The sequence below is a fragment of the Xiphophorus couchianus genome, chromosome 21 (genome assembly GCF_001444195.1).
Source record: "Xiphophorus couchianus chromosome 21, X_couchianus-1.0, whole genome shotgun sequence".
Taxonomy (NCBI): Eukaryota; Metazoa; Chordata; class Actinopteri; order Cyprinodontiformes; family Poeciliidae; genus Xiphophorus; species Xiphophorus couchianus.
The window spans coordinates 15,732,352-15,749,025 of NC_040248.1; the positions used below are offsets into that span (position 1 = coordinate 15,732,352).

At 35.3% G+C, this 16,674-nt stretch overlaps 1 protein-coding gene across 6 annotated transcripts in view; it reads right to left on the minus strand.

Moving 5' to 3' along the window:
- ctnnd2a (catenin (cadherin-associated protein), delta 2a) overlaps nt 1-16,674 on the minus strand; it is a 218,493-nt gene that overhangs the window by 132,702 nt on the left and 69,117 nt on the right. For all 6 annotated transcript variants that reach the window (XM_028005386.1, XM_028005383.1, XM_028005385.1 and 3 more), the window contains exons 4-5: nt 3,892-3,926; nt 2,425-2,529 (exon numbers count right to left, since the gene is read on the minus strand). In XM_028005386.1, coding sequence (XP_027861187.1) covers nt 2,425-2,529; nt 3,892-3,926 — 140 coding nt within the window. The remainder of the gene's footprint in view (nt 1-2,424; nt 2,530-3,891; nt 3,927-16,674) is intronic.

Below are 16,674 nucleotides of genomic sequence, written 5' to 3' on the forward strand. Positions count from 1 at the left end.
GCAATGTAGCCAAGGAAAATTAGTCCCTTTGTGACTTTTATATAACAACGTCTCAACAGAGTTTCAGACAAAAATGTGTGATGTACATGAAGAATTGATTTAGGATTTCATAACAGAATCCTGGTAGGTGCAAAGTGTCTGCCTCATGGTGCCATGGTGGTTTTTGCTGTCGTTTTTTGTAGTTTGTTGTTTTTCCTGGCCGTGTCACAGTGCCACCATTTGGCCTGGCATACCTACTACATCCGTTTGTTGTGACGCTGCATCCTGTCATGTGAATGCACATTTTTTCTCTATCATTAACAAAAATATATTGTGCTTGTCTCCATGTGTGCAGGGCCTAAATATGATGCTTCTCTAAATGTGCTTCTCTCAAAAAAAAAAAAAAAAAAAAAAGCTCAAGTCCTAAAAACATTTTTTCCAGCAGACTTATTAGCAGTCTTATCCACACAACACTAACGAAAAAGCAGCAATGCTATTTTTGTACAGCATTTGCTTTGATCATCTGCAACTGCTGTGTGAACTATTGTTGCTCTGCACCCGGTTGTTGGCGAATCATCAAAGAAAACACAATACAAGCAAGGTAGGATGCGAATATGCCAACCTAAGGCAAGGTTGAAAAGAATATATATTTCAGAGGACTGGCTAACGTAATGTGCATTGCAACAATCTGCAAGGCAGGAAATGAAGTCTTGAATGGCAGTTTCAAGATCTTGCATAGGAAGAACAGTCTTAACACCTGATATGTACTGAAAATTGGAAAACTCCTTTTTAAACAGAACTAATTTGCTTATCTCATTTATATCAAATTTAGCATCAAATATGACATGTTTGCAACAGCATAGTTCAACAAGTATTTCTATAAAAAGTTGGTTGCCTTATGTGACCACTTTTTTTATCATATTAATTCATATAAATTATATGAATGCAGAACCTGCTTGGTGTTTCAAGATTTTGCAAACAAAAGGGTTTATTGAAGTGAACATTAAATGTCTTCTTGAATGTCTTTCATTTGTGTATATTTATGATGTATTTGAAAGAATAAAACTTTTTTTTTTAAAAATGGGGCTAATATAAACATGCATAGCCAGTAAACACACCAAAGTATAAAAAGGCTGGTGTAGAGGTAGAAATTGGTTTGACAGGAAGGTTTTATTATGCGTTTGTGCAGAATTAATTATGTGCTGTATCACCCTCGACCAACCCTTCTCTAGCAAGCTAAAAATGATTCTTTGTGTGCAGCCTTTGAGTGAAAACATGAACATGTCAGGATTTCATTTATTTACTGCTGGAAATTTTGTAGATCGTTTACACTGGAATTAAAATGCACACAATCCCATATACCTTAATTCACCCATTTTGATGTGAAACTAAAGTCAGGGGTCTGGAACATTGACAACAAAAGTGAATACAGTGAGTGTCAAAGACTGACACTTCCTGCAGACAAGATAATAATCTAATTATCAAATATGTCTCCCCACCGTTAAAGATGTATTTGAACAATCATTTTCTTATTAAAGCAAAATGGAAACAAATCAGGTAAATCTAGCAAAATCAGGTGTCTGAAAGTTATCAGGTCTGCCTTTTCAAAGTCGGATCTTTTCAAAGATCTGACTTTTTGTTTGTGTTTTTGTGCATCCAAGAACACAAACTAGTGTTTTTGGATGCATGCATAATGATTCTAACCTCTAACATGTGAAATAAAGAGATATTTACTGCTTAATATGCATGTTATTCTAGAGGCATGAAAAAGAACATATTTTATGTTTTTTATATGCAGAATTTATACTGTGGTGCTTTTAAAATGGAGTTTGTCAAAATCAGCCATCCAAAAGGTCAGCAGACAATAAGCGAAATGGGAATGCCTTGTTCCAAAAGCAATGACCTGAAAAGAAAATGCCCGGAAAATTTAACAGGACCTTACAAAGCACAAGAGCTGCCCTTCAATAAGATTTTGATTTTATCATTTCATGTATTTCTTTGATATCATTTTAAGTCAAAGTTTAACATTAAGAAAAGTTTTCTCGTGATTACTCCTGGAACTGCATGTATCTAATCTTAGACTTTACACCATACAAGACCTTACACAGCACAATGGCTGCCTTTCGATCATTATTAGATGTTGTTATTTCAATTATTTGTTGGTTTAATTTTTAAGAAAAAGTCTAAATTGTGGAAAAAGTGGCCTAGTAATTTCTCCTGGAACTGCATGTTCTGTTCTTCTCCAATTGTTCTGCTGTTGACGGGGTTAACTGCCTGACTCAACATTACAACAGTAATGACACATATTGAGTAAAACCATGTAAAACTCAAGTGTATTTAAAATATGCAGAACTGATGAACGCATGTTGCTTTAGTTCTTAATCAGTTAAATTACACAAGCCAAACACAAACAGTAAAAAACCCAAGGCGATTAAGTTTACTTACGTTCTCCGCTGTCAAGAATTCCTGATTCCTGTAGAGAGCGAATGCAAGAATCGACCAACTCTAAACCAGTCGTTAACTCATCCTCGATGTCCTTTTGTCCATCTGCTGTGGATAAGAAAAAAAAGGGAATTCAGTGGAAGATGATGGAAAAAAAAAAAAGACAAAGCTGGAAAGAGAATGAGACTAACAGATCTCTCAGGACTCTAGGCACTTTCCTATAACAGCCTATAAAGCATTACCCACAACAGGAAATTATGAGATGTGGAAGTATTTATTATATTAGACAACTAAACTATTTATCCATAGTTAGGAATACACACAGAAATATGCAGGAGACAGTAGACGAATAAGACAATAAGGGAAACAAAAATAGAAAATGATGCTGGTGTTATTTACATGCACACTTAAGAATCTGTGCAAAAGGTATTTTGCAAAGACACATAGTGAAAAGTGTCTTTGCAAACCAACCATTATCATCTGTGTGCTTTTGTAATTTAACAAAAGTGTATTTCACTATGTTTTTCTGTGAAAGTGTATACCTAATTTGATTTTTACTAGGTTCCTTGGGCGTCTTTTTTTTTTGCCATTTAAAATGACATATTTTAATATCAAACCAAAATTATCTGAGTTAACATAAAATGTAGTTTCAAAGGACAATGAGGTTTATTATGGGAAAAACGGCTCTCCAAACCAACCTCACCAAATGTACGAAGTAAAAAAAAATCAAATAATTGTGATTTAATACATTTTAGTTCAATTTCACAAGTCACATCTATGTGTGATTACTGCCTGATTTGTTAAATCATAAAGTCACTTAAACCTTTCTGACACATCAAGTATACAAAGAGATTTCAGCCATATAGCCTTTAATAACAAGTTTATACTACACACTACAGTGAACCACAGTCATCATTTCTCAGATGAAAAAATAAATAAATTGTGAAGCCAGAGTGGCTGGCCTACCACACGTAGTTAAAGAGAGCATTGTCCACATTCAGGTCACAAAAGAACCCAGAACAAAATCTGAAAGAGTCCTTGCTTTTCTCAGGTAAGGTCAGCCTTCATGACTCAACAAAAAGAAAAATATCTTTGGGAAAAATATTTTCTAAACTGAATAGATTTTATGGACGGTGTGCATCCTGTTACATGGGTTTCAAAACTAACAGCATTTTTAGAAGACAACATCAAAACATCAACCATATCTCCAAGGATGAGACAATCAGCTGGTTTTTTGTGGCCAACAATAAATTAGTCAGTCAAAAAAGCATTTGGTGTTCACCCAGGTTGTCTTTGTCTGGTATCAAAATTAAGTTGATTATCTGAAATTTTCATTCAAAACTCTTTGCAAATGAGAAAAAAAAATGTGGCTGTGACAGAATTTATGTAATGTACAATGCAAGCTCTTGCTAGTTAACAAGATGAAAACAAAGACAGAAAAAAACCACAAACTTTCATAGAGATTTTTACCTTGAGCATTCCAGCGAAACTGTTCATCTGTGGAGCTGACAAAAAGAGACAAATTACTGATAAGATTTCTACAAAGTCAAATGACAGTTAAAGTTTAAAAAAAAAATCATATTACAGTTTTTAACACCCCAAAAAGTATTGAAAATTGTAATAAAAGGTGTAGAGACTGTATATGCAAATTCATTTTTCTTTAAAGCATTTGTGTATATGATGTGAAAAACAGATTGAAAAACAGAAAAGAAAAAATGTAACCATTAGCACCAGATCAGCAGTGCGATTATGAATAAAGAGGTCCCCCCTTGAGAGGCTGAGGGCTCAGCTGTGATTGAATGAGATTGCACACCGATATCTGTCTGACTCAATTTCATCCCCCTTAAGAAAAGGATTTGGGGTATAAAAATCAACACAAACACACTGGCAAAGATTCCTCCCAAACGTGTCAACACGCGGATTTCACAGAATATGCTCCATGAAAAAGTCAAATGATGATCCATCAGTTCAGTGGACAACAATCCCTGTCATTAAAGAGGAAGAAATGTGAAGAAGAAATGTGAAAACAAAATGTCAGTCAACAGCAGCACTTTCTTAGCTTCAGTCTGCTCAGAAAAGCTGGAGATATGATTTGTATACGAAGAAACCTTTACTTCAACAGAAACATGAAAAGCTAGATTTCAGTTTGCAAATCCACACATGGATAAAGATTAGTCTTCCAAATGGACCCCAAATGGCTGCCCCAGCAGATTCAAAGATTTCTCAGACAAGTGAATTAATCAAGTATGTTTTTGATGAGAACATTATGATATGATAAAAGGCAATTTTCCATATTTCCCCCCACTCAATGCTCTATTTATATAGGGTCCTATTCTCAAAACAACATTCATTTAAGTCAAAACAGATGATGTTGACGATTACAACTGCACAAGTGCAAACATTCTCTTTTTCACTGTCAATGCACAAGTGATTGATGCTTGTTGAAAAGGGGGGGAGACAAAGAGGACAGGAGAAAACAGACAGGTTGAACGAGAAAGCCAGAGAGAACTATTGAGCTGTGCCGACTAATCAATGTCGAAACAGACAGACTAACGGACACATATAGATTCTTTCATCTGACTTCATCTACATCATTATTCCATCTGGTTGTGGGTTTGTGTGTGTGTGTGTCCTGATTAAACTGTTTAGTATTCCACCTGGTAAAACTACAACTGAGATTTACCGAGTTGTCAACTTTGGAGTCCTTGTACAGTTAGATGTTTACAGCGTATATGATAAGTTATGGACCTTGGGCTTTAATACCTTTTAATGCCAGCTTTAGGACCCTGCAGCTACAGAACAATTACCATCAAACCTAATTAAGAATAATGTAATGTCTGTAAACAAGATAAGATAAGCTTAGCTCAGTGGATTTCGGATGGGTTGGTGTTTTAAATATAATGTGGATTTCTGCTATCTCGACTGTCCTCGGGAACTCTGGTATCTTGTAGGTAAGCTGATTTCCAGCCACAGTGAGTACTAGAAAGGTCAGAGTTGATTGTAGTCAGACTGTTTGTTCAGTACTTAAAAGTGGTCAGAAGCTACACTTCCAGACACATTTATTGACACTTCTGGCAGAGATGTGCAAAAAGATCTTAAAATACATTATTTTTAGAACCATATTATTAAATCTACTACTGATTTTTTAAAAATATATTTAAGTCTTATCTTGAACAAAAATGAAAAAAAAAGGTTAACATTTATCTTTTATTTCTGTTTACTTTAATCTGTGTATTAAAATAGAATATATGCAAAGGAATATTTGAGAAATACCTTTGCCTTTCTTTGACCCACTTTATTATGGATTACTAGGTTTTGACCAGAAGGCAACAGATTTGTGAATTGGTCATTTTGATTTAGTCTGCATCCTATGTACATTTTTGCTAAAATGAGTTGTAGTGATCTTTTTGACTAACTCCATTGATTTGGATTTGTTGGTCAAGTATTAAATTTAAGCTTGCTCTTGTCTACATTATGTTACTCTGGGTTTACATAAGTGGTCTCTTTGCAACAGTGAGTTTAAATCCAAAACTTTTCATAAAACCCAAGCAAATGGAAAAACAAAACAAGGTCTTAAAGACAAGATCTCAATTATTACATAGGTTACAGTGGGTGACACTGGTCATGATAATGATTATCAAGCTGTGGTAAATTGTAGTTCCATGTCCTGTAATGAATTTGATGGATTTCAAAAGCACTACAACAGACAGCAGAGTAACATTGTGATACAGTATTGCTGGTAAAAGAGACAGAAAGGCGAGAGAGGAAAATCTTTTCATGAGAACCTCACAATACCAACAGACCCAAGAGAGATTTAATAACTGCAGCATTATTCCACAAGATCGCATCTTCAGCAGCTATGCCACAACAGCACACCCCGCGAGGCAGAGCCTCACATTGAACAGCAAGACTGTATTCATGAGACAGTTTAAATTCACAGGACTGCTTTAAAGCACAGCCCAACCAAGATCGACAGACAGCGTCCTCTACCGTTGCTTGAGAACTTAACATGCATGCATATATACACATCCTATGAAATATATACATGTACTGTAGCAAGACTGTTTTGATGTAAATACACGTTGCTAAACCAAATATTTTTTTGATTTGTTTTTCCAACTTCTTAATATACAACAGAGACATACAAAAACATGTAAATAAAAGTCCTTCCACACACTATGCCAGTGAGAGCTGGTTTTAAAACCTTTGCTAAAATTAGGAGCAAAACTCCATTATTGAGTCATTAGGACTCAGTCTGCATTACTGAAGAGCAACGTGACTCTTACTGACAGCATTGCTCTTCAGTGTGGAAACGAGTCGCTCTACAGTGAACAAATATACTTACATCTACTTTTACATATTAATCTAAATAAAACTATTTACAGTCTTTGGTTATTCAGTGTGACAGGTGGACCAATCTCTATGCTAACATACTTCTAAACATGAATGACTTGTGAAAAATATGAAACAGTATCTCAGTTTCTGGAAAAATGGGTCAATGCAATATTTGAATAATTATTATGTACCCGGTTTTGTCCAGCTTTGTGTGCTTCTGCCATTATCTTATTTCCCTCAACCTTATATCCCCTCCCTTTTATCAGCATTCAACTAACAAAGGTAGTGCCCAAGACTGTTTTTTTTTTTTGCCATTTAATCATATACTTGCATCTCTGTTGGATATGTCTGATGGAATTCTGCATAGTGCAGTGGTATAGGAGTTACTATCACATTGATCTTGCTTTGAGTGGCAAGTTCAGCTTGTTTATATTTTTATATCACAAATACATACAGGAATTAAGCCAACACTGCTTCCACCATGCTACCACATCTCACCGCTCTGCTCTTAATATGTTGGCATCACAATACAGAGATATCAAAATGTTCTTAGGAAAATGTTGTGCATGTTGGGGAGATCTCACATGTTATCATATGAGTGTTTTGCTGTCTGCTGTGCATTTGTAAATAGAAATAGGACAACTATCATTTTTGTCAATCTCACTGTTGCAAAGATGTATATCATCCCTTTTGTGGTTACCATATAATATTGGGGAAATATTGTTGCCCCTCATCCTCATCATGAGCATGACTGTGTGACACCACAACATTAGCATGTCAGTCAGCATAGAGGGGGAATGCTTTTATGTTCTGCTTAGGAAGTGGGTGTAAGGAAGAGATTTTTTAAAATGCCTTTGTGTTGAGAGGGGATGAGATGACATTGTGGAATGAAAGAATAAATTCACAGTCACTTCGGCCAACAAAATGTGTCAAATCTCCAAAGGTGAAAGGCATAGTGTGTTTTGTTTATATGGATGACTATATGGCTATGGCTGGTGCTTCACAGTATGTGGGTTTGTGTATGTTCATCTGTGTGTTCACAGTTTCTGATGGTTTATTCAGAAGCCAGTCTATTGTCCTCAGAACAAGGCTGGGAACATACTTTTGTAACTATGACAGCTGAATGACAGTTCAACAGTTGGGATAGAGAATAATTGTCTACAGTCAAAGTGTTCTGAAATAACTTCTAATGTCTGACAGCTGCAACAAAACCCTTATAACAATGCATCATGGTATTGAAAACTCCAATAAACAAAATGAAACTCTAAAACTTTCTCCTTTCCCATTCAGTATTTCAAGCCCCACATATTGCAGGGCAAATTTTTAGGCTAAAGTATTTGCATTGCAATTTACTTTTAATGTGCCTAGATACATCAGTAATACAGTCATTTTAAAAGCTGAATGAATATATATGAGAAACTCTCACTTGTGCTGCAGAAGATTCAGATAAACAAATGGACAGTAATAACTTAGCAAGGTCAAAGTCTCTTTTTTAATGCAAGAACTCCACCTGCACAAATAACCTTACAATCTGCTACAAGTCTGACTAAATCTATAATCCTACAAGATCATTTGAAGTGACCTGCGATAAAAAAATAAAAACACAAAGAGTTCACAAGGCTAAAGTTCATGTCCAACATAAGTGACCTTTGCTACACCATCTTCAATTTCCTCTTTATGGATGGAAGGAAAATACCAGCATAAGGTCATTTTCTTCATAAAGGTTTCATCTCATTTCAGCATGCATACATATCCACTTGAATGTATCACATTCATATACATGCAAAAAGAAGTACTATAGAAAGCAAAGACACATTCAAACACCCATTCTGTGTGCATAAGTGGGATATACAGCTTTTAAACTTCCTTAATCTGTATATGAATCCAGGGAATGTTGGTCAAACTAATTCTACTCAGGGAAAAAAAAAAAAATCTGTGGACCACCGTCAATTTGCCAACCTAATACTCATATTATGATAGGGAGATAATGGCCATTTTGCACTGACAGATAATAACAGAATAACTCCATGCATAATTTACCAGGGACGAATGGTCTGACACTTGCTGTACTCTGTGTTATTGTGCTCCAAACAGACATGGCTGGTCTAACATTTATACTCATTTTTGCAAGGCTGCCTGCAGCACGAATGTTGTGACATATTATTCAACCAGAGACTATATACTCCTCTCTCTGTCTAATAAAATACCATTTTAAATTTTGATTTTATTTACTGTGGACTGTTAGGAATAGAAGAAAGGACAACCTATAAAAATGTAGGGTTTTGTCTTTACCTTCTTTTAAAATGAATTGAAGACATTCTTGGATTTACACTAAACTCCACATTATACTGTGCCATTATTGACTTGGCAACTATTAAAAATATGTTATGGCATTTTTCCATTACTTTGTGTTACAGTATGTTACAGTAAAATAGTATTTTGTAAAGTAAAATTTTATTTCTATATTTACTGCTCTGAAGAAGAAAATCTAGCATTTATAGAAGTACTTAGTTGATACTTAAAAATGATGATACCTTTGCTTCTACAGCAACCAGAGTTCTAAGCAAACCAGTCCTGTAATATTTAATGTGAAAAACACAGTCGTTAATCCTGAGTCTCTTTACCCACAGGTAACGACACACACTGTCAAATTCCATTTTTTTTGAGTCATCTGAAATCCACTAGAGCATTCAAAAATTAGATCACTTAAGCTTAGTGAAATGAATTATGAAATGTGTGTACGCTCAAGGAATACAAAGGGGAAGTTGAAGGTGTGAAGATGTAAGGACAAATTCCTAAGGAGACAACTGGTTCATTTGAATTTTGACGGTCTTCAAAATGCACATAAAAAGCCATTTAGCCTTTCCAGAAAGTAGCAGTAATAACATATGTACGTATGTCTCTATGTGTTTGTTTCCTAATATGAATGGAATACAATGAAATGTCAGATGTTTACAAGACATTTCTTTCCAAGTTCAAGTCATGTCTCGAGCCATTAACTCCCAATTCAGAGTTAAGACTTGAATGTCTGACAACTGAGATAAACATGTTCACATCAAATTACCATCCAATATACCTCTAGCCCAGCAGTTGCAGGATTCCAAGGTGCAGTCTATTAGCTCACCTACTGGCTTTGCATATCCTACATTTAAAACAGAGCATTATTAGCAAAAAATATTTTCTTTCCCCAGGACTAAACCAATCGGGTCTTAGCTGACCGTGGTACAATTGTACAGCAACCCTCTTTTGTAAGTATTCTAAATATACATATCTAGAAAAAAAACTTTTTTTTATTTTCCTTTTAAATGTTTGAGATGTCTTTATTGCAAGCAAAGTCAAATTCCTTGTTTGTGGGCAAAACGTGGTGAATAAAATTTAATCTAAATGTAAAAACTCCAAAGGTCCAGGTAGTGGGCAGACCATCATATCTGATGAGAACTTCTAGAAGTGGATTAAACTCCCTGGAACAACATAGCAACTCCAAATCCAATATTTTTTGAAAGATGTGTAACTAATATTTGTTCATCCATTGTCTATACATGTATCTCATTGTAGGGTGACAGAGAAGAGGCTGGCAAATATCTCCAGTGATCACTGAACAAGAGGGAGGGTACACCCTAAACAGTTTGCCAGTCCATTACTGGGCAACACACATTCATGCCTAAGGGCAATTCAGAGTAACCAAGTTTTTGGAGTGTGGGAGGAAGCAGGAGTCCCCCAGGCCCAGATTCAAACCAAGGACCTTCTTACAGCTGAGCAACTGTGCATGAGAAAAAAAAAAGTGCTCTGAAAATTATATCTTTCAGCTCTACATGACACCACTTCATGAATTTAAGGAACCTTTCGTGGCATCCTGTCAGTTTAACAGTTTTGATTTAGTTTCACCCCTTTGATGAAATGATTGAGGAACAACCTGTTCTTACACTGTGTTCAGACATGCTGATAAAGGATTACCCAATTAATTTTGCATTAGATCATGACAACCTCTATTCTACCTGTTCTAGAGCAATAGGCTCAACTCTGAAAAGTATTATGCTTCAGCTTGTCAACTTCAGCTTGACTGGTTAGATTATTGCACTCTTATTAAAAAAAACATAAATACAATCTAGTGCCTGGTTTTAAGGTATCAACAGTATATCTTATCAAGACACACTTCATTAACGCAAGAGAACCCTAATGCTCAGTTTTATTTTCTTTAATAAAACAAAATTTTAGACCAAATAGAGTCTCATTTTCAGTGTACACTTCTGGGATGAATAAGAGAAATTACTAGATTCAGTGTTTTAGTGATAAAGGATATTCTTTTTATGTGTTTATCTTCAGAGAGCCACATTAGATCAACTGCTGATACTCTGTCCACCTCCACATAGCACAACAGTACATACTGTAGATCCACACTTGTGATTTAAATCCAAACAGGAAGAAGCATGTTTCCCCATCCAGTCTGTGATGAGCAGAATGGCTCCACATGAGCTTGATATTCTCAATACACAGGATTTTATGGCAATCACTGCATGGTAGTTAATAAATAAAACACACGCACGTGCACACAACAATGGAAAACGCTCAGCCACATTTACTTTGGCATTCAGCATGTCAAATTAGAAGATAATGCAAATATTAGCCAGAAGAGACAAGTGGAACTAAAGATGTTTTATACTGAGCTTTAAATGTATAGATTAACACTTTATTTTTCCCTCAACTCTCTCTGCTTTAATTAGACCAGAGTTATGCGTAATCAATGTTTTTTAACAAATGTAATTTCCCTGTTTATTACCACTCACAGTAATGATGTGCTCGAGTACAAAGCAAACTTCAGTATGCAACAGTTGCTATTTTTATTTCTTTCATTAGTAGCTTGAAAATAGTTGCTTCTATTACAGAGGACAATAGCATGGCCTCTCCAAGATGAAATTGAACAAGCATAGGTATAAGTGTGCCTTTCCTACATGCATTCATAAAGTTTTCATGTGTGACAGAATGTATTAATGTATGAACAGAATGATGAAAATGTTTCAGTGCGACGCATGCAAGTGTTTTATAAGTTTTCACCAAATTTATCAATTGTACAATCTAGAAGAAACAGTGAAAATATACCCCAACTTAATTGTTGGTTCATTTAAAAATAACATTGAAGAGAAGAATGTGACAATTCTGGGTATTTTTTGGTTATCTTACATATTTATTTAGGTTTCCGTGTTATATCTGAAAACAACCAAGTTCAAAAGCATGAGCTTTCAGACATTTTGGATTCCCTCGGCAACCAAATTACAGTTTGATTTCTAAAATGATAATTAAACAAATGAAATGAAACCCTTTTTTTCTGTAGCCGTTAAACAATTCAACAAGAAATTTGTAAAAATATGTAAATCACTCACATATAGTCTGTTACACTTCATTTAAAGCTAAACAAGACATATGGAAGTTTTACTGTTTTAGTTTCAATGTACAGCTCTATTCAGTCAAAATCTCACTTTCCTGCTTCAATATAATGAGAGGAAAATTGCATCCCACACACAAAAAAAAATAGTTTAAATGCTGGCTTTAGAAGACAAAGAAGTTATTTTTCATACTGAAAATAGGCAACACTGGTAGAATAGAGAAAATAAAAGCTGCGACTGACATAACTAATGAAATTAGTCACCTCAAGATGGCAATTTTAGATGTTTATGTGAAATACCTTCAGCTGGAAACGCGCTAAGATCTGACAACTCACGCATAATATACCACACACTTCAATACAGGGTAGTCATCAAAATAATGTGCGTTCAGGCAGAAATGCTCACAGTAATTTCCACATGTAAGGCATTTCTTATTCAGTACATTGCTTGTTGTGGTTTACATATGAGTGAAATATCTGTAGGTGGGTATCATTTACAGACATCGTTTATTGATATACTTACAAAAAATGTGGATGTGAAGCAATTTAAAAAGACGTTTAAAAACATTGTAAAAGCATTGCAATACCCTATTATTCAATGATTACTCCACATCTACGCAGACAAAACTTTGTTATAAAGCACATGCATTTAGTAAACACGTCCAAACTTACACTAAACTAACTGCTCTCTAGTTCTTTGTATTATTCACATAAAACAAACATTAAATATAAGGATGTATTTAGATTGTCACAGTTTTCAGTTTTCTGACATTGTCCAAAATCTGTGAGGCAACCTGACAAGTTGTCTGGAAATGCATCACAAAGTTTAACCTTTGCTGTTTGACATGTTTGGAAACCAGTTAATTTAATCCTGCTTTGCACTGGCCACTTGCAAACAAAACTAGTACAAGATGGAAAACAGACAGGCCATCAAATAAAACGCTCATAAGTATGCAACCCAGAAAAGCTACCATCCCATCCGAACAGTCTATTTAGCTTATGGGAGAAGGAACAATAAAACCTCTGATCATCAAGATGGATCATTGTCCTGGTGTGTTTTCCTTTGCATTTTTTTTTTTTTTTTAAACTTTTTCCGCCACATGACCAACCTTGTCCGTCACTCATGGGAAACTTGTTCCTCAGGTCCTCCAGCTCTACAGTTGTTTCTCAGTTGACACACCTGTCTAATTTGACCAATTTAGTTCCTAAATTAAAAACAGGTAGTTCATCCTAATATGTCATCTATTTTTATGCTTTATTTCTCACATTTATTTTGCTTAAAAAAATCAGGTAATTTGACTAAAAGGAGACCTATAAACTCATCAGAAAATATGAATGATACTGAATTCCCACAATCTGTAAGCCAATAAGTGGATAATTTATCATTTACTTTTATGGAGTTTAATTATTCTAAGCAATTTCAAAAACCAAAGGTTGGACATGTTGAATTCACAATGTGATTACAGGTGTCTGATGAATGAATGAGAAAAACAGTTCGTTTTCAGGGACACCACCTCCTCTAGTCCATATAAACTTAGTTCACTGGTGTCCTCTTGATATATTTCTTCAGTTCTCCATTCCATTTTAATCTGGGTTCTGGTCTCAATGCATCCTTCTCTTTTCCCACATCACACTGAGAGTACTTCGTCTGCCACTCTGGCAGGGTTTGTTTCTTATCTATTCTCACCACTATCTGGTGTTAGGGGAAGATAAGCTTGCATTTGCATGTTTAATGAACCAAACACCCCCGATTCCCTTCAGCATGAAGAAACACACATGCACATGGGCACAGCAACACAAATATGCCGCTGCTCCTGGCCCTGAAGGCCTCTGTCTCCTTGCAGCTGACACAGAGTCACCAGCTGCTGACACCTTCAGGAACAAATATAAATAACAAATGGAGCAGCAAGGAGAAGAGAGCCTTTATTTAGCATGGTCAGAGTCTAAAGAAAAAGAAAATAAAGAAATGATCTGATGTTTATGACTTTGTCTCCATCCCCAACAAGTTTTTTAAGACACACAGACGATTATATATAGTTTTATCATTAGCTAAGAGAATAGCTGAATTAAAATATACACAATTGTTGGTACTTGAATACCTCCATACTCATGAAAAGTAGCTTTAAGATGTTTTTAGTTTTGAAAGTAAACCTTATCAATGCAGTTTGCTCATTATGAATGAGCCAACCTTCAAATGTGCTGGACCGTTTTTGGAGCAGCACAGCGTCGCTGACAGCCTGTGGCTACAGGCTCAGCACCAGCACCTGATTGGAGTGTGCTGTGTTTTCCCCTTTGACCATTTTCCCCACCGTCGCTCTGTCATTTCCCACCACCTGTTATCAGTTTATAGCCGCTTAAAGTGAAATATAAAGCACTTCAATACAGTGGACATTAAAGAAATAAAACATGTCATTTTCCTACTGAAATTTGTCACATTTTAAGTTAAAATTAGGTGTTTTATTAAGTGTCATTACAATTTTTTCTTGCTGTGTAAACAAATTTTCCTTGGTTCACTACATTTGGGTTTTTAAATTATATTAATAGTTGCTGATGATTTGATAGTCTTTGTATTAATTCGCTGTATCTGTCGGCAGAGTATCCGTTTTGTGTTTTGTTATTCTAATAAATATATGTTTTACTATAATATTGTATCTATTTGTGCTGTACATATCTGATACAAGTTTACCTCATGATGATGATGATAAACAGAAAAAAAAAAAGAGTTTATGGTAGTTAGTTTTAATGGCCGTTGTAAATTGATCACACAAATTGCAAAACCGCAACTCTGACTAGATGCCGGTTGATAAAAATTAAATCTATAAAGAGTCTTGAACGTTTTCTGCTTATGGATCCCGTGCAATTCTTCTATTAAGACAGATGATACATAAGATCTGGCATAAGCAATTAGTAAAGGTAATAAAAGTTCTCAGGTTTTTGTTGATAGTCCTGTTTCACCAGGTATAGAATTTCAGTTAGAAAGTTTAGTTTTGAACAGACACTACTTCTTGGTAAATTATATATATACTGTATATATACCGTGTATGTCTTGTAAAAAAAAAAATTCTTCCATTGGTATCCATTACAAATAATTACAAATTATTTGTAATTATTTGTAACAAAACATACATCAATCATCAAGTATGTTTTGTCTCAATTGCATAACTACTGTACTGGGTCCTAGTTCCTCAGCAAGAATATACTTTTATCTGTACTAGCCAAGCCCAAGAACGTGCTACTGATAAAAGCCCTATGTTCTTCACAAGTCTTTTTGTACGTTTATATGAAATCTAAGTTCAAATATTGCTGCACATAGTACATTTTAGATGTTAATATAATTTTTTTTTTTTTTACATTCCATGGTATATAGAGTATTTAAAATGTGCTTCTAAATTTGATTTTGACCTCTGATATCCTGTTCACTTAGTTAAATTGTATAAGAGTGTTTTTATTATTATTATTTTAAATCAGCAGCATCAGCATTGCATGAGTTCTTATATTTATAAGGTCACAAAAAAAGAAATCGGATGATCAATTCGTTTTGAGAACCCTGACCTAATATTGATACCAGATGTATTTGTAGAACACAATCTCACAAAGGTGGACTTTCCTTATATATTTTAAAATGGAAAAAGCCAAGGCACAAATTAGGAGTAAAAGACAGATAGATGAGGGGAGAGTTGAAACAACACAGAGAAAGGCTGTGAGACAGATAGACAGTGAGGGTGACAGCACTGTGAGAGATGTTGCCACCTGCCATCATTTTTCTCCTCTCCTCTTGGAAATGCATCATCAGTCATTAAGGGGGAGCATAACTTGCAGTATCATCATCACTCTCACTTTCTCTCTCTCCTTCTCTCTCTCACACACACACACGCGCGCAGACTCAAGCCCAAACACAAGGCGTATTTTAAGGTATAATGTCACAGCCTATAATTTGAGTTCTCTCTGCAGCATTTTGCTGAGCTTATAAAACCGCCTGCAGCTAATGGTGTGATGGATCCTTCTATTATCACCCAACACAGGAAAGAAGAGTGAGGTACAGTGGGATAAAGGAATGTAATTGGATAGTATATTAGTAGCAGAAAACAGGAGGATGGACTGACAAAAGAAAAGCTGGAACACAGTTGTAAAGTGATAATGACATGATCAAGCCATACAGCTGTCCATAAAGACAAACCGACAAAAATTCACAACACAAGAAAAGCTCTGCATGGATTCAAAGAGTGTTTCTAAACGAATTTCAACTTGGCTACAGCTGTACTGAGTCAATATAGTACAACATACTGTTATTTAACTGTACTAATGTATTACAATAAAACATGGGGGTGGTATTAGGTGTAGAACAATGTTTCCAATGTGTTAGAACTTGCTGTTTTATTTAACAATGGGTGAGTCCAAATTCCGAAGAATTTGAAGTCCGATTATGTCACAACGATGCAACGAAGGTTGTTCAAATTCAAAGGTTCCTCCAAATGTGACCCTCAAATGTGCCATCTTTTCCCTGGATTTGAAGGACAGGTCTAGTGTATCCTTCCCAG